At 46.3% G+C, this 22141-nt stretch overlaps 2 protein-coding genes across 3 annotated transcripts in view; both read right to left on the reverse strand.

Moving 5' to 3' along the window:
* Positions 1-22124, reverse strand: part of LOC132592775 (aldo-keto reductase family 1 member C3-like) — a 51264-nt gene extending 29140 nt beyond the window's left edge. The window contains exon 1 of the mRNA XM_060280009.1: positions 22032-22124. The gene's annotated coding sequence lies outside the window, so the exon portion shown is untranslated. The remainder of the gene's footprint in view (positions 1-22031) is intronic.
* On the reverse strand, positions 897-16155 carry LOC132592776 (aldo-keto reductase family 1 member C3-like). 2 transcript variants are annotated; one of them, XM_060280012.1, is made up of 9 exons: positions 15206-16137; positions 13969-14136; positions 13173-13289; positions 12567-12644; positions 12198-12320; positions 10538-10647; positions 4230-4395; positions 3486-3568; positions 897-1393 (listed from the first exon to the last, which is right to left on the reverse strand). In XM_060280012.1, the coding sequence occupies exons 1-9, from the start codon at positions 15290-15292 to the stop codon at positions 1351-1353; spliced, it is 975 nt and encodes a 324-aa protein (XP_060135995.1). In that variant the 5' UTR covers positions 15293-16137; the 3' UTR covers positions 897-1350. The 2 variants fall into 2 exon arrangements, 1 of the variants encoding a protein (XP_060135995.1); XR_009558299.1 differs by lacking the exons at positions 897-1393; positions 3486-3568; positions 4230-4395 and having other exon boundaries at positions 12445-12644; positions 15206-16155.
* Positions 22125-22141: the final 17 nt, after the last annotated feature.

Here is a 22141-nt window from a genome sequence, read left to right on the forward strand (position 1 = left end):
TTCTTCTTCTTCTTCTTCTTCTTCTTCATGTTCCAATAAAGCAATGCAGAGGCCTATTGCACTTTTTCATCACTTCACCTCTTTGTTAGATTAGTAAATGTTAGACATACCGGTAGGAAAACAAGCCTAAAAGCTATGCAAACCTTTTCTTCAGGCCGTATTATTGAAATGAAAACATATATGTTCAGAAACAAAATAAATGAAATATGTGGAGACATCTGTTAACCCAATGAAGCTGGGTGTTCTGAGTGGAATATGGCGCCATGTGCACAACGCTTCCCAAACCAGCCGTGGGATCACCCTGAATGCAGATTAAAAGTAAGAGTATCCACAGAATCAGCCTCTACTGGAGGGTTCAGGTTACACAAAGCAGTGGCTGATGGGAGACATCAAGTAGCAACAAATGATTTCAGCGAGGGCGTTTTGAATATTGTTACAGATTCCAGAGGATAGAATGCATGCGTATAACATGGTCAGAAGTCATTTCAGGTCGAGATGGCAGACAATTGAAACCCTGTGCTCTTTACTCCTCACAGCCAGCAGAGGACCTCAGAGCCAGCACTGGTCATTCCTGCCCATCCCTTCCTCAGAAGTGGAAGCTGTGACTTTGTAATTTAGAAGTTTCTCATCATGTCCTGCTTCCCACATGCGTTTGGTTGGCCACTGTGAGAACAGGCTGCTGGACTAGATGCGCCACTGGCCTAATTCAGCAGGCTCTTCTTATTTTCTGAAGTTATTTCAAATCATCTTGGCAATAAATCTCAGGCTATGCAGCTGCTTCTTTTTATGAAGGTTAATCCCCCCCCCCCGGCTTGTGCTATTTTCAATCTACTAATCACCCCCTTGAAACTGCTATTTGACACATTACGGAGAACTAAGGATGGAGAGGAGTTCAATTTTGTCCACATTTTAATGAGAAACTACACAGCTCACATTCTTGGACCAATATGCAAATCGAAATGCAGTTATCGTGAGAAAGTGGCAATTCTCTGAATTTCGTGGTACAGTTGTTCAGCTACAGAATAATTGCAAAAATGCATATACTGGGGTAAAGTATGCATTAAAGAGCATATATCTGTGAAAACACAATGATATCATGCTTTATTTTAGCCAAAAGTGCAAAGAAAAAAGTGTGTGGTAGGAGAAATTTGCACTGATGAATTTTCATGAGATTTTTAAAAGTCCCAAACTGATGTGGAGATGTGAGGAATTGAAGAGTGGAAAATGAGGTGGTGGGTTGTTGGGAGGAACTGATACTGACAGATTTTCCCATCCCTAGTGAGAAGAAATGTTTTCCATGAGAAAGAACCCAGTTCAGAAGGAGATAAATTGGAGATGGGAGACGAGTCCTCACTCCTCATCTGGTGGGTAATACTGTGGGTGACCAGAAAATCTGAAACAAGACAAAAGAGAGTCAACACTCAAGGGTGTGGAAGATGCACAAGCAACAAAAATTGATCTGTTGCCAGCCATTGTCTCATGAGACCATTTCACACAGTGCATGGCAACCACCTCAAGTTTGTCATCAAACGCCCGTTCTGCTGAATATCTAGGAGGCTGAAATTCAAAATGCACCTGTCACAGTGGCCTAGGTGGGCTACTTCAGAGTAAGGACTCCACACAGCTCTGCATTTTATCCTTTTATTGGTGCTGTGTATTTACAGTGCTGAAAACAGTGCTATTTACAGATAGTAGTACATGTTGTCAGTCTTGCACAGAACCTCTGAATGGCGGTTCGCGCGTTTTCCTCCAGCAAAGTAATCTTGGCATACTGAATCTCCTCCCCTGGCGCTTCTTACGCAATTCTGGGGTCGGTGGGCTCGGCCTCTTTCCCACCGTCTCCCTGCTCCCCTGTTCCTTTCCCCGGCGGTGCCTGTGCCCCGCTAAGGTACTCATGCTCCTGCTTCCACTTCCTGACTCACCACTCGAAGTCTCCCCCCTCAGCTTGTGTTCAAGATGGGAGGGGGCTGTCGGTAGCTCTTCTCCCTCACATCCATCCCCCTAGGTCCCCCTCCCCCCTCCCTCGAGGGTTCCGAGAGCGCTGGGGACGACTGAAAACCTAAAAAGTCCATGGCATCCGAACTGGTGGGGGTGAAAAGCTGTTCCCAGTCGGGCTCAGACGGTGCCGCTTCCTGCGACGACGGGAATCCCAAGAATTCCGTGGCGTCCGAGTCCATGGGTGAGAAGAGCTGTTCTCAACCCTCTGCTGGTTCAGGGGCCCTGGGCACCCTATAGACCCAGTCCCCTTCTTCCTCCTCTTCAAACCTCGCTTCCCAAGACCAGGGTGAACTGCTCGTGTCTTCCCCTGCGTAGGATCCCCCCGTCTTCCCCCTGCGAAGAGGATTCCTCCTCCCGCTCCATGTGCCAAGGCTTTGGCTTGTGTGGAAAAAGGGCATGAAACTCCTCTACCAGAAATTCCTCCTGTACCTCCCTCGCAGGTACCCATTCATTCTGAGATGGAGGGGTGTCCTCTCATGCCATGCGGTACTCCAGGCCCCCCACCCCTCTTCTGGAATCAAGAATTTCCGTGGCTTCGTTGAGCTGCTCCGTGCCTCCCCTCTCCCCCCTCCCTCGGGGGGCTGGGCGCTGTCTCAGAACCTGCTGCTTTCCCTGTAAGGTGACAGCAGCGACCTGTGGAACACTGGATGCACCCTCATGTCTGCCGGAAGTTCCAACCTGAAGGCTACCGGATTGACCTGCTGCGTGACCGTGAAGGGCCCCAACCTCCTAGGTGCCAACTTCTTGCACCTCCCCCTGGTTGGAAGGCCCTCAGAGGACAGCCACACCCTGTCTCCAACCCTGATGACCTCCCCCGGTCGCCTGTGGCGATCTGCCCCCTTCTTGTACGCCTCCTTGGCCCTCTCCAAGTGTTCTCTGAGTTGTTGGTGCACCGTCTCCAATTCCTCCGCCCAATCTTCTGCTGCTGGGCCCTACTCCTCCTCCTCCCCCTCCCTCTCTGGGAAAGATCTGAGGTCCCGCCCGTAGTTGGCCTTAAAGGGCGACACCCCTGTGGAGACGTGCACTGCATTGTTGTAGGCAAACTCTGCCAATGGCAGACGATCCACCCAGTCCGTTTGCCTCTGGCTGACGTAGTCCAAGTCCATTCTTGGACCCCAGTCCAAGAATGCATGGGGCTTTGGTACTAAGTATCCACAGGAATTCCTTTTATAATTTCACCTTATTCTCTAGGAAGAGGAGATAGATCGATGCCAGATCTTTTCTTCTTTTTGCTCCCGCAGTTTGAATTCTTGTGTGAAGCACTTTTACGTATCCATATGCATACTATCCATATTACGCATCCATATGCATACAGAGGACGAGATGGTTGGACAGTGTTCTCGAAGCTACGAACATGAGTTTGACCAAACTGCGGGAGGCAGTGGAAGACAGGAGTGCCTGGCGTGCTATGGTCCATGGGGTCACGAAGAGTCGGACACGACTAAACGACTAAACAACAACATGCATACTATCTAAATGTGACTTACATTTCCGCTTTTATGAAGCTCATGTTTTTGTGAAGGCCATCAATGGATTTCATATCCTCCTCAGACAGCTGGAAAGTAAATGCCTGTCAGGAGGAGAGAAAAATAATAATGTTGAGGTGCTTTTACCTCATGTCTTCCTTTTGCACCTCAGAGCTATGCACCTTTTTCCAGCAACAGAGATATCAAAGCAAACTTTGCTACCACCTCCCAAAGTTTAATTCCTTCATTCAACAGGTTCAGTCCAGATGTCTTCCTACTGAGGGAATTTTATATGCATAGTAATGTAGTTTGCAATAGAACAGGAGTGGGGAAACTGTGGCCCTCCAGATGTGGATGGATTCCAACTCCCCATCAGTCTCTGCCATCATGACCAATGGTCAGGAATGAGGGAAATCATTGTCCAGCTAATGAGGTTCTTCATGCAGTGCATAGCTAAACTACTGAACTTGCTCCCATGGGAGACAGTGCCAGCCACCAACTTGGATGACTTCAAACATTAGACAAATTCATGGTGGATAAGAATATCAATGGAAGCTAATCATGTTGGCTGCACTCTGCCTTCACGGTCTGAGACAGTGATTCTTCTGAATGCCCACTGCTGGAGACTCCTCCAACATCTTGAGTCCCCAAACCAAGATGTGCGTCTTCCTTCCCACACAAGTCATGTGACCTGTGAGATCACAGTGTCCAAATGATGTCGTTTTTCGGTATTGCTTTTAAATGGATTTCTATATACTGCTTTACCTGGGCATTTTCCTCAATTCGTTTTCTGGTGTAGGTCTTCACCAGGACCACCAGGCCGCGCTGCAGTTGGTAGCGAATAGCCACGAGAGCTGGGCTTTTGTTGTACTTCTTGGCGATCGCAACCAACAAAGGGTCTTCAAGCAGGACAGGAGTGTTTGTATCTATCCTGCCGGAGAGCAACGTGGAAAGAAGGTGTGTTTCTGGTGTCCAGAATATATAAATCTCACTCTGAAATTAATTCAGTATTGGCCTACTCCATCCAATATACACTAAATATTTTGTATTTAAAGCTTGGTTAGTCGATTTGACCCACCTGTGGGACCCAGGTGGCGCTGTGGTTAAACCACTGCGCCTAGGGCAGGGGTGTCAAACTCAAATTCATCGGGGGCCGCATCAGCAGTTTGGTCACCCTCAAAGGGCCGGTTGCATCTGTAGGACTATGTGTCCACTCTTTATTATCATAAATTATTGTCACTGCATTCAATTATTACTGTTTTTTGTAATAATGTAAGTAATAACTAGCTCTGAAAGCAGAAACATAGTCAGAATAATGGCAAGTAGATATTCAAATGTACAATTATTGTACAATTTATTGAAAAATGATTTTTGGTAACAGACAGTATTTTTTTTTAACATACAAATATTGCCAAACGCTTGGAGCTGCTGTTCAGGAAGATGGATTTACAAGGGTCCCCCATCATCCCCCTGCGCCTCACAGGGTTCTCTGGGGAGAGGGGCTTGGGTGTGGGGCTGAGTGAGGAAGCCTTCAGTCCTTCCTCATTCCTGCTGGTTGGGGGGGGGGCAGAAGGGGGCTGGGTGGGGCTCCTGCTCTGGCGCTTCATGGAGCAGAGGGCAAATGTTCTCTGCACTGCAAGCCTATGTATCTTTAATACCCAATGGAGCTTAGGTTTGTATAAATGGGTGTGGAAGTGCAGCCTTGGGTTGAGCCTCATAAGTCATACGATATGCAATGTGAACACAAGGGACCATGGATCCAGTAATCAGCAAAGCACGCAGGTATCTAGGACAAGTAAAAATGTTTTATATTCAACAAATTCTCAAACCGCTCTACTTTAGGTTACAGGTAGGTAGCCGTGTTGGTCTGGATCGAAGTAAAATAAAAAAAATTCCTTCAGTAGCACCTTAAAGACCAACTAAGTTTTTATTTTGGTATGAGCTTTCGTGTGCATGGTATCTGAAGAAGTGTGCATGCACACGAAAGCTCATACCAAAATAAAAACTTAGTTGGTCTTTAAGGTGCTACTGAAGGAATTTTTTTTATTTTACGCTCTACTTTAGAATATTCTGTTGCAGCTAGCTGCAGCCTGCAAGTTAGTCTATTGGTCGATCCCTGCGAGGCTCTGCCCTTCTGGCCCCGCCCCCTCTCCCTGTGCGGAAGTGAAGCCGGAGTTTAACCCTTTCCGTAACGTTAGTGGCTGCTTCTGTTCGTTCCTCAGAAAACGGACCATATATCTCCCTAAAAAAAGCTCAACTCAAGCAGTCTCTCTGGAGTTGGCCACCCCTGATCTATATAAACTATCCAGGGAGGAATGGAGGGCTGCCTCCCTCCTGCCACCCCTCCCCTGCCAGATAATATGCCATTCTTCTCCGCTCCTTTGCTAGCCGCCCACCCCTTCCCCCTCCCCTTTTTCGCCAATCAATCCTTCTCCATTTGGGAAATTTACAGGAAACCCAAATTCGCTGTCCTTGTTGGGTGAAGCAGATTTTGAAAAGCATAACACACACACACACACACACACACACACACACACACGAGAGTGACACCCTGTGTGTGATTAAATGTCTTGAAATCTGATTCTGATTTCCTGGGGAATCAGGAGGAGTTGATTTTTTCCTCCCCCCCCCACTTGGATTGAAACCTTTTTAAAAAAAACTCCCATTTAAAGGCAGCCCGACCTCAGTTTCTCCACTGTTGCTTTTCTCCCACCCCTCTCCCTTCCCACACCCCTCGCTGCTCTTTTGATCCCTCCCAGTGAAGCAACCCTTCATTGGGTAGTTCAGAGCCAGCCAGCGAGAGGGAGAAGCAGCAGCAGCAGCCAGCCCTGCCTCTGCCGCTCATTCCGGCGCCTCTGGAAGCCGCGGCTGCGGCTCCAGCGCGCTTGTCTCCTCTAGCCAGAAAGGGAGAGGGGCTTTGGAGGACTTACGGAGCTTCCGGACGAACGGCGACAAGGACAGCTTCGTCGGAGGAGACGACGCGGCAGCGGAGCGCGTTGCCACCGCCGCCACTGCCCCGCCCCACATTCAACCACCGCGCCAAAAGCGAGCGCGAAGTTGCGAGAGGTGGGGTTGGGGAAGGGAGCGGCGGCGGGCCATCTCGCGAGAGTAAGAGGCGAGAACGGTTTCCCGAAAGGAGCCCCTGGGAGCTGTAGTCTCCAAGCGGAGTGCTCCCCGCGCGCCTCCAGATAGCGGCCTGTTTGTCAGCGCGGCGCTTCAGCAGCAAGGTCCCGCTGCTGGGTCCTGCTGGCTGGGGCGCTCGGCGGGCCACATGAGGAGGTCTGGCGGGCCGCATTTGGCCCGCGGGCCTTGGGTTTGACACCTGTGTCCTAGGGCTTGCTAACCACAAGGTCGGTGGTTCGAATCCCTGTGACGGGGTGAGCTCCCGTTGCTTGGTCCCAGCTCCTGCCAACCTAGCAGTTCGAAAGCATGTCAAAATGCAAGTAGATAAATAGGAACCGCTACAGCGGGAAGGTAAACGGCGTTTCCATGTGCTGCTCTGGTTTGCCAGAAGCGGCTTTGTCATGCTGGCCACATGACCTGGAAGCTGTACGCCGGCTCCCTCGGCCAATAATGCGAGATGAGCGCGCAACCCCAGAGTCGGTCACGACTGGACCTAATGGTCAGGGGTCCCTTTATAGTCGATTTGAATTAATATAAGTCTTTAGTATCGTACTCTCCCCCTCCAATAATAAATCACGAGCTCATACGTTGCACACGGAACATTCTGTAGCCAAAATGATAGCATCCATGCACAAAAGAGAGGTCTTTTTCTTTGCTTAAGTACAATTCATATTTGGGGGTGGGGGGAGACCTAAGGATGGAAAGAAAGGCCCAAGGAATCCCGTGTGCCTGTTGGAGAGTCGATATGGAAAAGAGGGAGGGAGTTCAAATGAAATGGAGGATCCTGGAAGAATACATAGCTCATTGACTGGAAAGAGAACTCAATATTTGTTGCTGGTCCCACTTGTAAAAAATAAGCATTTAAGTCGTTTCCAATATAGATAAATACAATACAATTCAAAATTCTGAGAAAAAACAAAACAAGCTATGTAAAAAGAGAAATGCTATAAATGCATCTCTACCATTCTATTGCTTAAAGCAACATCTATATATATATAAATGTAAAAATCGTGAAAGTGTGTGTTCCACTTTTCTCCGTAACCGCTTGACCGATCGTCCTGAAATTTTGACACAACGATCCAGGCCACTCCCCGAGCGTTGTTAGGGACAAAAATCCCTCAAATCACACACCTGGCCAGGTATAGACCTGGTTTTCCACCAAGTCAAACAGCACCCTCAAGTGGCGTTATACCCTCCTCCACTCCCTCCCTTCCTGTGAAATCTAAGCCACACCCACAAACCAAATGACATCACCAACCAAGCAACTGAAACTACCAAGGCGGCCATTATCAGACCCCTAGGCTCCTGTCAGGCTACTAGGCTCCCACTAGGCCTGGGGGGGGGAGGGAAGAGGGCAAGCGCCCAGATCGCAGGTCGCAGCACTGCCTTTGTTTTATGTAGCCCCCTGCCAGGCCCCACTAGGCCCGGGGGGGGGGGGAAGAGGACAAGCGCATGGATCACAGGCCACAGTACGACCTCTGTTTTATGTAGGCCCCTGCCAGGCCCCCACTCCCTCGGCTCCATTTTACAGACTAGGCCTCAGCTCTACAGCCCTTTAAATACTATCCCGAATGGAGCCCTGGGTGGGAGGTGGGGGGAGGAGGAGCCCAAATAGGTCATGGGCTGACATAGGGTGGGGGGGAGCAACTGTCCAACAACCACCAAAACAGCCATTCCACCCCCAAAGCCCAAGCCCAAAGCCTCTCCCAGCGGCTGCATTAATAAACGCCTGGCAGCATTAGGCAGTCGTTCATCATTTCTCCTAACACGCACTTGGGGGCACAGCGAGGGGTTTTCACTTTATAATTTAGTGGGCGTTAAGTAAGGGCAGTCATGCCCCCTTTAACCTAGGCTTTACCGTATATACTACAACTGATTACAACCCTCTGTGTTTTTTTTATTTTAAAAAAACAACCATGCACTTTCTCTCCCCAGTTTAAGTCCTCAGATATTTGCAGTGGCCACCCCCCACCCCATTTACAATCCCCTACCTTCCCCTTGCCACTTCCTGGGGTTTTTATGGAACTGAACAACTTGGGTGCTTCAGAACACCCTTGCAGGGCCAGACAGAGGCCCTGTTTTTAAACCTTTGGTTACTTTTTTCATTTTACTGATTGTGAATATGCTGACCGAGGCCCCCTTTGGATTCGGAGGCCCGCGCCAAGTGGCCCATATGACCCCCTCCTTCTGTCTGGGTGGGCCTGTCTGTTGCTATGGGGCTGTGGGGCTTCGCTATTTGACCCCTCCATCAGGATTCTTTAAGTAGTTCTCTGGGTCCCAGGGCACATCATCACCCCCGATCCTTAATCTAAAGGGGCCCCTGACCATCAGGTCCAGTCGTGACCGACTCTGGGGTTGCGGCGCTCATCTCGCTCTATAGGCCGAGGGAGCCGGCGTTTGTCCGCAGACAGCTTCCGGGTCATGTGGCCAGCATGACAAAGCTGCTTCTGGCGAACCAGAGCAGCGCACGGAAAAACCGTTTACCTTCCCGCCGCAGCGGTCCCTATTTATCTACTTGCACTTTGATGTGCTTTTGAACTGCTAGGTGGGCAGGAGCTGGGACCGAGCAATGGGAGCTCACCCCACTGCAGGGATTCGAACTGCCGACCTTCTGATCAGCAAGCCCTAGACTCTGTGGAGTAACTCACAGCGCCACCTGGGTCCCTGGCCAGACAGGGTCTGGGCCTGTCTGTTGCTACGGGGCTGTGGGGCTTCGCTATTTGACCCCCCCCCCCATCGGGATTCTTTAAGTAGTTCTCTGGGTCCCAGGGCGCATCATCACCCCTGATCCTTAATCTAAATATATAGAAATGTTCACGATGCAGGGGCCAATGTATGGAGATACAGGGGGGAGGGGACAACAGAGGGCTAAGACAAAAGTGCATGCTTGGAAATAGAACCCAGAACCTAACAGTTCCTTCTCCAAGGGTGGGGGCCAAGGTATGGAGATACATGGGAAAGGGGCCAACACTCCCCAGGGACAACAGAGGGAAGGGTATCCTACTGAAACACAGGGATGAGCCGGGGTGGAGGGAGGAGGGGCAGGATACGTCATGGATCAGGACGGGGGGGGGGGAATCACAGGAAAGAACCACAGCAACACGTGGCCAGGTCAGCTAGTTAAAGATAAATGTAGATATGATTTAAAAACAGCACAAAATTTCAGGAGCAGAAAATATTAAATAGCCCCCTGCCTGAAACATTTAAAAACATACGTGTCACAGATGGGTGTTGGCTACTCCCGAGTAAGCACTCCACACCTCCTCTGGATTTTCAGAGTTTTATTGTGCATGCTATATACAGTGGTGAGATGTCTCAAATCATGTCTGCTCTGCATGGGGCAGAAGCCCGCAATAGCCTCTGGCGGGCTCTGACCCAGCCTTTAAGACTGGTCCCCAAAATGCCCCTCCTACTGGCGCTATGGGATCCCCATTGTGTCAAACCTTTCTCCTCAACTTCCTCTGATTCTTCCCTCTCCTTTCCACCCTCTGATGCAGCTGGCTCCACCCCTTCTTCTCTGCTTCCCAACTGCAGTTGAGGCTCCAGTATGCTGCTAGAGCCCTGGAACCTCCTTCCTGCCTTGATGCTCTTGCTGCTGCTCTCCCATCTGATGGAAGTAAGCAGAGTGGGCTGCTCTCTGCAAGCCCTCTCTCTTACAATACGTTTGGGAGAAGTCAAGCAGTTATATATTTAAAAAAACTCTTTAGTAATGGAAATGTTTCTGAGAATGTCTAAAATGGGAGGGGGAGAGCTTTGTAGATCTCTCTCTGGAACAAGTCCCTCAATTGTGGGACCACTACAGAAAAGGCCCTGGTGCTGGTATTCACCACGAGGATCTTTATTAATTGTGGGACCAAGAATGCAACCTTCAGAGCTGATGTGGATGCTGGGGAATAGTGGGCCTAGGTGGTCCCTGAGGTGGTCCCCAAAGGTTTGGCTTCATCTCTTACCAGTTTGGGTCCCTTTGGGATCCTAGGACACTATATCCTTCCAGGATGATATTGTTTGTCTTGCAGAAGGCCAGCAGCTTGCTTTGGTTCCGATAAGGATGGCATTCAACCTGTAGATTCAAAATCCCCCAACACAACCCAAAAGTGAGAATTCAGATGAAAGAAGAATACCGTGAAATAAATGAAAGAAAGAAAAGCAGAACCATGCTATTATTTTTTGAAATATCCAGCTGTTACCTTTCTTAAAGTGTGTTGTGTTTTCTGATGTATCAGAATCTTTAGATGAGCATTCTTGCATTTGTGGTTTCCATTGCCACACTCCTCTTCTGTGAAATGTGTGTTAGCTGGACATGGGGGACAGGGCTTATTCCCCCACAATCTCTTGTCACCCTAGCCCTGTTGAAAATATCCTGGGCACACTGTCCTGCCTGCAGTGTCTCTATTTAAACCCACTCAATCTCTGAATTTTCTATGTTGAGCAAAAGGTCTGATGGGAGATTTACCTGGCTTTCCATCAACATGAGAAGATGCCTCTATATCAGGCTTTCTCAACCTCAGCCCTCCAGATGTTTTGAGACTACAATTCCCATCATCCCTGACCGCTGATTCTGCTAGCTAGGGATCATGGGAGTTGTAGGCCAAAAACACCTGGAGGGCCGAGGTTGAGGAAGCCTGCTTTATATCATCTGGGACTCTTCTTTATCAGGGTCTTAAAAAAACTTTGGTCTCATTGGTTATATGATATATAGCAGTGTCCAAGTGAATCAGGGCTGCTCGGGTGCCTAACTCAAAAGCCCTTCGCTCCCCCCTTGAGAACTTCCAGAGTCCCCACAAGAGGCTGTGTGGGCCCTGATTGCTTGCAGGCCTCCTTCTACCTGAGATGCCTGTTTCAAACATTATGGACTTCTTCACACTTCATTTTCTCTGAGGATTCAGAGGTCTTGATGAAATGGGAACCCATCACTGGTTCCAGGAATTGAGGGGAGTCCACCCCACAACTCATAACCATATCTTCTTGTGAAAGGATCTGCAACCTTATAGACTCAAGCAAGTTTTTTCAGGGACTGGCTGTGTTCGTCAAAACAAAAGTCCTCTCACAAAAGAGCTGAAATAAAGAAGCTTTGAACAGTGCTTAGAGCAGGGGTTCCCAACAAAATTTTCTCGAGGACCCCTCATCGAGCCGCTATTGTGACAAGGACCCCCATTAATTCCTAATCCTGAAATTAAAAAGTGAGAGCCAAATTAAGAGTCTTTTTATAAGAGTCCAGGGAGGAGGGAGGGGAATGGAGAAGACAGGGTACCTGCACAGAAGCACACATATGAAGCCGACGCGCGCGAAGCATCTTGGGGAGGTGAGCGTTAGTAGAATGCGCGTGCTGCCTCTTTGCAAAACAATAGTGTTTGTAAAGCGCCACCTAACGGCATACAGCAGAACTACTGCCTCATCTAATTCTAGTTTTGTGCTAGACTCTGCTCATGCAGGAAGCGGGCAAAACAAAAAATCTGTTATCATACGAAATATATTTAATATATATTTTATTCTAATGGCATCTTGCGGACCCCTCTGGCATAGCTCGCGGACCCCTGGGGGTCCGCGGACCACCTGTTGGGAACTACTGGCTTAGAGAACAGACCCCTAAAAAAAGCAATCACACTTGACCTGATTTATCACTGGCTTGTATTTCAGTCCTGGCTTGTTCAGGATCATTTCCAGCTGCTTACGGGTGAAGTTAGACACTCCAATGGACCTCACCAAGCCAGCATCTTTGCACGCCTCCATTGCCTGGCAAAGAATAGACGGCATGTTTGTTGAATGGTGTTTGTTGAATAGCTGAGGCCACACTTTATTCCCCCAGATTAAGATTGGAAGCTCACTCATTTATTCCCAAGGGTGTGCAATAATTCACCTGCTCTCATAGGAGCCATTGTGTGAGTCATTGTTCTTGACATGTCTCCTCTGGTAGATCTGGTGCAGGTGCTCTGTATCTGAATGACTCAAGGGCTGGATTTGATTATCCCAGGCACATACCTCCCATGTCTGCCGAAGATCTACGTTGTCAATAATAAATTTTTTGTCTTCTCCAAAGGGAAATAAATCTGTTCCAGGCTGGAAAAGAAGGAGGGGGAGGGAATAAGTGCAGGCCAGGCCTAGAAGTTCTCTTATCTCTGTAATATTATCTAAGACTAATGGACAGGGATAGGAAACGGGAGTGATAGAAAACAGGAGTTCACCTTGCAGGGGCTGATACCACAGTGCAGGGATCTGTGGGAAACTCAAGTCGCAAGCCCAGGTCTGTCTCCCCATCTCTACAACCCATTTTCTTCTTCCCTTGCTCCCTCGCCAAGTCCTGCTCTGGACACAATTTCTTATGATGCCTATGTGGTTAATGTAATCATTGTATGCAAAGGTTTTCATTAACTGGCATGTTTCTCCCCCAAAATCTGAGAGCCATCATTCTTTGATTAAGATATGATCTAGCAGAGAATTGTCAGCATCTCTAGGAAATGACAATTCCAAATGTTCCTTCAGGGAATCAAATATTTTAGCAGCCCCCCCTTCTCTCTCCCTCTCCCTCTCTCTCCCTCTTCAAATATTGTACTCAATACTTGCGTTATGACATCAATAATTATTTACCTTCAAAGAATACGGATTGTGAATTATGAACAGATCCATGTAGTCAAACTGGAGTTTCTTCAGCGATTCTTCCAAGCATTTCCGAACCAGCTCAGGGCGGTGGAAGGTACTCCAGAGCTGCCAAAAATATATAGAGATTTATATTTTCACACAGCCATAGAGCTTTTGGATCTCAGGACAGTTTAGCTGTGGCAGGTGACTATTCTGGTGTGTATAGTGTTAAGGACACACTCAGATATTGTTCTGAGGAGTATTTTAAATTGCTGTGCTGAGGTAAAGCAATTTTAAAACAGTTATTACTAATAACCAAAAAATTTACCATTTATTTATTAAATTTATATATTGCCCTTCATCAAAAGATCTCAGTATGATTCACAAGATAAATGCACAAGATAAAAGCACAAATAAATAGTCAGAACAGAAGCAACAAAACAGGAATCCCTCCTCCCACAAAAAGGCTGTAGAATATTAACCAGCCCATGGCCTTGTTAAAGGGGAACATTTTCACCTGGCGCCTAGAGGTGTATAATGAACCTCCCTACAGAGAGCATTCCCCAAATGGGGAGCCATGCAGAAAAGCCCCCGTTCTCATGTTCCCGCCGTCTGAGCCTCACATGGAGGAAGCACACAAAGAAGAGCCTCAGAGGATGAAAACAGAGTCCAGGTAGGTTCATATAGGGAGAGGCATTTCGCTCTGATTTTGTTAAATAATGTCTGTGAAATATGCAATTGCATCATGATACAGACACTATATTCTATACTTTAAAATAAATAAATAAATACCAAACTCACTCACTTTTCCAGTGTAGAAAATGTCTTCCCTTTTTACTGTTCCATCTGAAATCTTCGCACGAATGGCCCGCCCAACTTGCTCCTCGGTCTCGTATACATATGCGCCATCAATATGACGGAAGCCGACTTCTATTGCTATCTTTGTAGCCTCCTCACACTTACTTTTTTGAACCTACCGGTTGAAAAAGTTAGTCATTGTCTCTGCTTCAATGGAGAAATTTATATCAAAGTAACACTGAGTGTTGGTGGACATTGTCAAACTAGACCTGAGTCCCAGGGACTAGGCACATCAAAGAAAAAGAAAGAAAAGGCATATAGAAAAAGTGATTTATATGCGTTATATGTGCGAAGTAACATTGCACCACCGAATGGCATGCAAGATTTAACATGAGTAATCAATTAAATTGCCAGTTATCATGGTTCAAACAGTGCAACACCATACAGTTTGTGGAATGCTCTTTTTAAAAATTGGTTTAAATGTTTGTGAAATAGGAGAGATATCCAAGAAGGGATTGAGAAAGTCTCTTTGTCAGCATGTATCTCTTTGTTTAAATAGATTCTACCCTCACTTTATATGTGACTGGGGCAGACATATGAATTGGAAAAATGGAAAAAGGAAAATTCCGTTGAAAAACTGAGTGGTAGCTTTTATTTAGTAAATTCATGATGTTCCTAGAAATCAATTTAATTACAAAACAAGAATCGACACCAATCCCTTCATTTGCATTGCTGGTGATATGGACCAAATGAAGATGGTTTGGATACAGAATTGATTCTATATTTATTGTTAGTGTCCAGAATAGTTAGCTAATGCCTGGTGATTTTGGATAATATTGTTACTCCCAACAAACTAATGGGGGACACTTATAGTTCCATAGAAAGATTTTTTTAAAATATCACTCGACATTTTGGATTGGGGACTTTGAACCCTGTAGCAGCAATTCACACTGGAAACTGTTTCTCAGCTACAAACCATCCAAGTCTTGCACAAAACATTATTTGCTCCTGAATCTGCTCACTCAGGCCCTTGTTGAATGAAAAGCAGCACTTTATGTGCTGCAAAGCATCTGTTGCATTCTTGGCTGTGGTGGCACAAGAAGTTCTCATGCACAATTGGCTTCTCAGATCAGGTGAGGTATCTCATGCTGTGCTTTGCGTTCTATGAAGCACCCAGCAGCTCCCAGGCATTTTGTTCCTCAAAAACAAGTTACCGTACTACAATCGTTAAATGTTTTACTTACAGCGTCCGGGGAATAGGTTCCAAACCCCAGTATGGGGATTTTGTTTCCATCATTCATTGTAATGCCACGGTCTTTGCTAAGTGCCATTTTCTGCTTCTGTGCTTGCTCAGTTCTTTGCTCCAGGATGAAACTGAACAACACTCTTGTGGTGAAAGGAAAAACTCGAGTGAGAAAAATGAAGTTCGTGTTTCCAATGAAATGTCTTCTGTTGGCATGATAGGAGGGGAGTGTCTAAGCAAATGCCCTGAACAAATGAGATAGAAGGGTGGGAAAAACTATGACCTACTTTTTATCAGTAAACTTCATCAGAATGTCATTTGGTAAACCAGCTGTTTCCCTGTTGACTTATCAACATTGCTTTCACATGATAAATAATAGCTGTCTTCTGATGGGCTGAAGGGTGTTCCAAGCGCCAGAAGAACACGCAAAGGATGTAAGGAAAGAAAGGACCGTATGAATAAGATCCGAAACTGCCTCTGGCTGTGTTCACTTTGCCAGCACATGTAAAACACATTTGATGTGCATGGCATTCCCCAAAGAATCCTGGGAACTGAGATTTGTTAAAGATGCTGGGAACTGTAGCTTTGTAAAATGTCTTCTGTTGGCACAATAGGAGGGGAGTGCTTAAGTACCCTGAAGAAATGAGAGAGAAGGGCAGGGAAACCTATGGCCAACTTTTTATCAGTAACTTTCAGCAGAATGTTCTAGCATTGCTTTCAGAGGATAAATAACCTATGGCCAACTTTTTATCAGTGATTTTCTGCAGAATGTCCTTTGGTACACCAGAAGCTTACATTGTTGACTTAGCAGCATTATAGCTGTATTATTATTATTATTATTATTATTATTATTATTATTATTATCATTATTATTATTAGCATTCCAATAAAGCAATGCAGAGGCTTATTGCAATCTTCAATCAAGAAACTTCACCTCTTTGTTAGATTAGTAAATGTTAGACATAGGAAAAGCAAACCTAAAAGCTATGCAGGCCTTTTCTTCAGGTTGTTGTGTTGAAATGAAAACATATATGTTCAGAAACAAAATAAATGAAATATGTGGAGGCATCTGTTAACCCAATGAAGCTGGGTGTTCTGAGTGGAATGTGCACAAAGCTACCCAAACCAGCCGTGGGATCACCCTGAATGCAGATTAAAAGGAAGAGTGTCCACAGAATCAGCCCTTACTGGAGGGTTCAAGTTACACAAAGCAGTGGCTGTGTGGGAGACAGCAAGTAGCAACAAATGATTTCAGTGAGGGCGTTTTGAATATTGTTACAGATTCCAGAGGATAAATGCATGCATATAACATCATTTGCTGTGAAACAGAGTGACCAGAAAAACATAGCCAGAAGTCATTTCAGGTCGAGGTGGCAGACAATTGAAACTCTGTGCTCTTTACTCCTCACAGCCAGCACTGGTCATTCCTGCCCACCCCTTCCTCAGAAGTGGAAGCAGCGAATTTGTAATTTAGAAGTTTCCCGTCATGTCCTGCTTCCCACATGCATTTGGTTTCTAAATTTGCAATTTAGAAGCTTCCCCTCATGTCCTACTTCCCACATGCATTTGGTTGGCCACTGTGAGAACTGGATGCTGGACTAGATGGGCCACTGGCCTAATTCTGCAGGCTCTTCTTATTTTCTGACCATCCAAGTCTTGCACAAAACATTATTTGCTCCTGAATCTGCTGACTTAGGACCCTTGTTGAATGTGCTTCAAACCATCTGTTGCATTCTTGGCTGCTGTGCCACAAGAAGTTCTCATGAAGAATTGGCTTGGCAATAGAGAGGGATGATAAGTAAGGTGGAACATGATGTGCGGGAGTAACGCCCATATGCCGAGGCGAACATACCCCCCGCCCCCAACATAAGATTACATTGCAACTCTGTATCATCCAATCTCTGATTGATAATTTTTTTAGCTGCGGTAAGATCAAAATGTAAAGCTTCTAGGGGGGAGATTCCAAAAAGCAAAAGCTTGGCATGGATCTTGTTCGCCCAGGGACTGGTGAATTCGTCACACCATAAACATTGGGCTAGATAATAATCAGGTAATCTGTGTGAGAGTGTTAGCCAGTAGTTGAAAACCCGTAGAAGTGTCTCTAGCGAGGGGACCTTCAGTTCCAGATGTATAGCCGCATTGCTCACACATCAGGGAAGTTTCAACAGGCGGCGTAAAAATTGATTTTGGAGGGTCTCAAGAGGGGAAAAATTTGCCAAGGCAGCCCAAAGTGGTGCAGCATAAGCGAATATGGCAGCTATTCTCGCATTAAACACCTTCAACCCCGAAGGCACATGCAGAGCCCCATCTGTGAAATAAAACTGGAGAAGTGGAGAAAATCTCTCTTTGTTAAAAGAGAGATATTAAAAGCACAACTTCAGGCAATACCAATGAGACGGAAACATGGAAGGTGCCTAAAGAAGCCAGGGTGGCTATCTAAAGAACTTTTGACTGAGTTAAGATTTAAAAGGGATATGTACAAAAAATGGAAAAGGGGGGAAATCACCAGAGAGGAATTCAAACATATACCCAGCACGTGTAGAGACAAAGTCAGAAAAGCTAAAGCACAGAATGAACTCAGGCTCCCCAGAGAGGTTAAAAGCAACAAAAAGGGCTTTTATGGGTATGTCCGTAGCAAAAGGAAGAACAAGGAAACAGTGGGGTCACTTAGAGGAGAAGATGGTGAAATGCAAACAGGGGATAGAGAAAGGGCAGAACTCCTCAATGCCTTCTTTGTCTCAGTCTTCTCCAGGGCCAGAAGAACTACATCCAAGAGTATTAAAAGAACTGGCAGAGGTGATTTCAGAACCACTGGCAATAATCTTTGATAATTCCTGGAGAACAGGCGAAGTTCCAGCAGACTGGAGGAGGGCAAATGTTGTCCCTATTTTCAAAAAGGGGGAAAGAGAGGACCCAAACAATTACCGCCCAGTCAGCCTGACATCAATGCCAGGAAAGATTCTAGAGCAGATCATAAAGCAAACAGTCTGTGAGCACCTAGAAAGAAACTCTGTGATCACTAAAAGTCAGCATGGGTTTCTGACAAAGTCATGTCAGACTAATATGATCTCATTTTTTGACAGAATTACAAGCCTAGTAGATGAAGGGAACGCTGTGGATGTAGCCTATCTTGATTTCAGCAAGGCCTTTGACAAGGTGCCCCATGATATTCTTGTAAAGAAGCTGGTAAAATGCGGGCTAGACAATGCTACCATTCAGTGGATTTGTAACTGGCTTACTGACCGAACCCAAAGGGTGCTCATCAATGGCTCCTCCTCATCCTGGAGAGTAGTGACTAGTGGGGTGCCACAGGGTTCTGTCTTGGGCCCAGTCTTATTCAACATCTTTATCAATGACTTGGATGATGGGCTTGAGGGCATCCCGAGCAAGTTTGCAGACGACACCAAATTGGGAGGGGTGGCTAATACCCCAGAGGACAGGATCACACTTCAAAATGACCTTAACAGATTAGACAACTGGGCCAAAGCAAACAAGATGAATTTTAACAAGGAGAAATGTAAAGTACTACACTTGGGCAAAAAAAATGAAAGGCACAAATACAGGATGGGTGACACCTGGGTTGAGAGCAGTACATGTGAAAAGGACCTAGGAGTCTTGGTAGACTACAGACTTGACATGAGTCAGCAGTGTGATGCAGCAGCTAAAAAAGCCAATGCAATTCTGGGCTGCATCAATAGGAGTATAGCATCTAGATCAAGGGAAGTAATAGTACCACTGTATTCTGCTCTGGTCAGACCTCACCTGGAGTACTGTGTCCAGTTCTGGGCACCACAGTTCAAGAAGGATACTGACAAGCTGGAATGTGTCCAGAAGAGGGCAACCAAAATGGTCAAGGGCCTGGAAACGATGCCTTATGAGGAACGGCTTAGGGAGCTGGGTATGTTTAGCCTGGAGAAGAGAAGGTTAAGGGGTGATATGATAGCCATGTTCAAATATATGAAAGGATGTCATATGGAGGAGGGAGAAAGATTGTTTTCTGCTGCTCCAGAGAAGCGGACACGGAGCAATGGATTCACACTTCAAGAAAAAAGATTCCACCTAAACATTAGGAAGAACTTCCTGACAGTAAGAGCTGTTCGACAGTGGAATTTGCTGCCAAGGAGTGTGGTGGAGTCTCCTTCTTTGGAGGTCTTTAAGCAGAGGCTTGACAGCCACCTGTCAGGAATGCTTTGATGGTGTTTCCTGCTTGGCGGGGGTTGGACTGGATGGCCCTTGTGGTCTCTTCCAACTCTATGATTCTATGATTCTATGATTCTAAGTGCTTGGGACACGGTTTTAGCTTTATTGAGGAGATATTGAATTTGTGCTTTCCATCTCAAGTTTTGTTGAAAAAATATGCTTAAATATTGGAATTTGGAAACTTGTTCCACTGTTGCTCCATCGAGCTTCCACTTGTATTGTTTTCGGCTTCTGGAGAAAATCATTATTTTGGATTTAGAATGGTTGATGGTTAACTGATTGGTTTGACAATAGGGAACAAAGATCTTTAGTGCTCTATTTAGGCCAACTCGAGAATAGGAAAGAATTACTGCCTCGTCTGCATACTGAAGCAGTGGGCAGCGATAATCCGCAAGGCGGGGGGCATGAATATTGACGAGCGACTCGATTAGGGGTTTTCTCATATCACTTATATACAAATTAAAGAGATAGGGAAGCTAGTATACAGCCTTGGCGGACTCCCTTATTTATAGGCACCGAATTCATGAGTTCACCTGCTGGAGTTAGTCTCACTCTGGCAACTGATCCCTCATGCAATTGAATCATAAGCCCTAGGAGTCTTCTGTCAATGCCCCAGGTAGCGAGTTTCACCCATAAGGTGTTTCTAGGGATGCTGTCAAAAGCTGCCCTCAAGTCGATAAAGGCAGCACATAGATGGCCCCGACTAGGGGTAGAGTATTTCAGTGCAAGATGGTAAAGAATTATAGCGTGGTCCGTTGTGGAGCGATTGGGTCTAAAACCTGCTTGTTCATGACCAATTAAGTTGGACTTTTCTGACCACTGGGTCAATTTGGACAGAAGAAAGCGGGCATAGATTTTCCCTAGGATTGAACTAATGTTACGATAGTTCGTGGGGTTAGCAGTGGATCCTTTTTTGTGAATTGGGATAATAATAGCTTCCTTCCATGACTTGGCAATGAGACCTGTGGTGTTTATAGCATCGAAAACTTTGGCCAGAATTCCAGCCCACCACTCAGGATGTGACTTAATGGCCTCCGCTGGGACCAAATCGGGCCCGGGAGCCTTACCCACTTTCAGTTGACATATCAAGTCTAGGTGGCGAAATGGGTAGATGGCAAAACAGGTGCTCCAAGCAGGCAGATGGTGCGTCCACCTGTGAGAAGCACTTCCTCAAGAACTGCTCCCAAGTAGGAGCAGGGATAACGGCCAGGGAGTATCTTCTCACTCTTCTATTAATTAGTGACCCAAATTCACGTGATCTATGCGATTTGGATGCTGCAATTAAAGCCTGCCGGCGATACGATTGCCAGGTGCGTTTAGCCTTTGTCTGGGCCTGTTTATAGGCCGTTTTGGCTTGAAAATATGTAACTGGCAGGTTGGTAGCACCTGAGACCTTGTACTTGTTGTAAATTGAGCGCAAAAGGGTTCTAGCTTGTTTACACTGAGAATCGTACCAAGGGGCACCAGAGTTATACTGTCTGCGATTTACCGCTTGGGGAGGTATCGTAAAGAAGGCAGTAAGATCCACCATAAAATGATTAAACAGCCCCAATAGTACATTTGGGTCATGGGAATCAGAAGCTGTATCAGTTAGCTGCACACTGATTTCTTTTTGATAAACGTCCAAATACAATTGACCTTAGACCAATTTATTCCTCTCACTCCAGTCGGAACGTTGGAATCTATTCGGATTGGATGTCTGTGCTCGACTGAATGCCAATCCAGAGAGAATGTGGCTACTAAGGGGAGGTGATCGCTAGATTGTATATTGTCGACCTTAAATGAAGAGACATTCAGGAACAAATCCCTCAAAATCGAGAGGTAATCTACCATAATACACTGTTGGATTTTATGCCTAGATGGGTGTACTCCCCCGGTACATCTGGGGGGCACCTGCCATTCAAGGGGACTAGATTTAGACAGATGGCCATTTGATAGAGAAGCACTCTAGCCTTGTTTACTCTGGAGTCTTTAGAGGTTCTCCCTATGGCTTGTTCCAGTTCATAGTTGTCAAGACATGGGTCAACCCACCATTTGGCTTTATTCAAGGATTTCCAGTTGGCTGAGGTACGGGCATTAAAATCCCCTCCAATTAAGGATTGAGTATTGGGATACTTGACGCGGCATGATAATAGATGGTCTCCTAGTATTTCCCATCTAGAGCGAAGTTCAAGGGACAAACCTCCTGGAGGGAGGTAAACATTGGAAATTAGCCATGAAACCTTTCCCCCGGATATCAGCCCAGATAAGACATAAGGCGAGGAAACCTGTACTAAAGTATGTTTGGTATGTAACTTAAGCGAGTTACCAATTACAAGACCACATTTGGGACAGCCTCCTTTCAAGGAGGGGAAAGCAGGGAGTGTTAGGAGGTCGAATCCATTTATGTCAATTTCCTCCTCCTTCAAAATATAGGGAGAGGTGGGCAGGTGTTCCGATGCACTGAGCCCGAAAGAGGAAGCTAAGGGACACGTGCAGCGGTTAAACAGTGGTCCTTCAATCACTTTGATTGACGTCCCTCAAGTCCAAATGCTCCCAAGATCGAGGGACCACCAATAGGGTGTTGTGGCCACTCCAATGTTCCCACCCACAACACAGGGTCTGGTTGCCAGGTCCCACCGCAACACCTTCAGCAGAATGTCCTCTGGTACACCAGCAATTTCCTTGCTGACTTAGCAGCATTGCTTTCATAGGATAAATAATAGCTGTCTTCTGAAGGGCTGAAGGGTGTTCCAAG

Source organism: Zootoca vivipara, chromosome 10 (genome assembly GCF_963506605.1).
Source record: "Zootoca vivipara chromosome 10, rZooViv1.1, whole genome shotgun sequence".
Taxonomy (NCBI): Eukaryota; Metazoa; Chordata; class Lepidosauria; order Squamata; family Lacertidae; genus Zootoca; species Zootoca vivipara.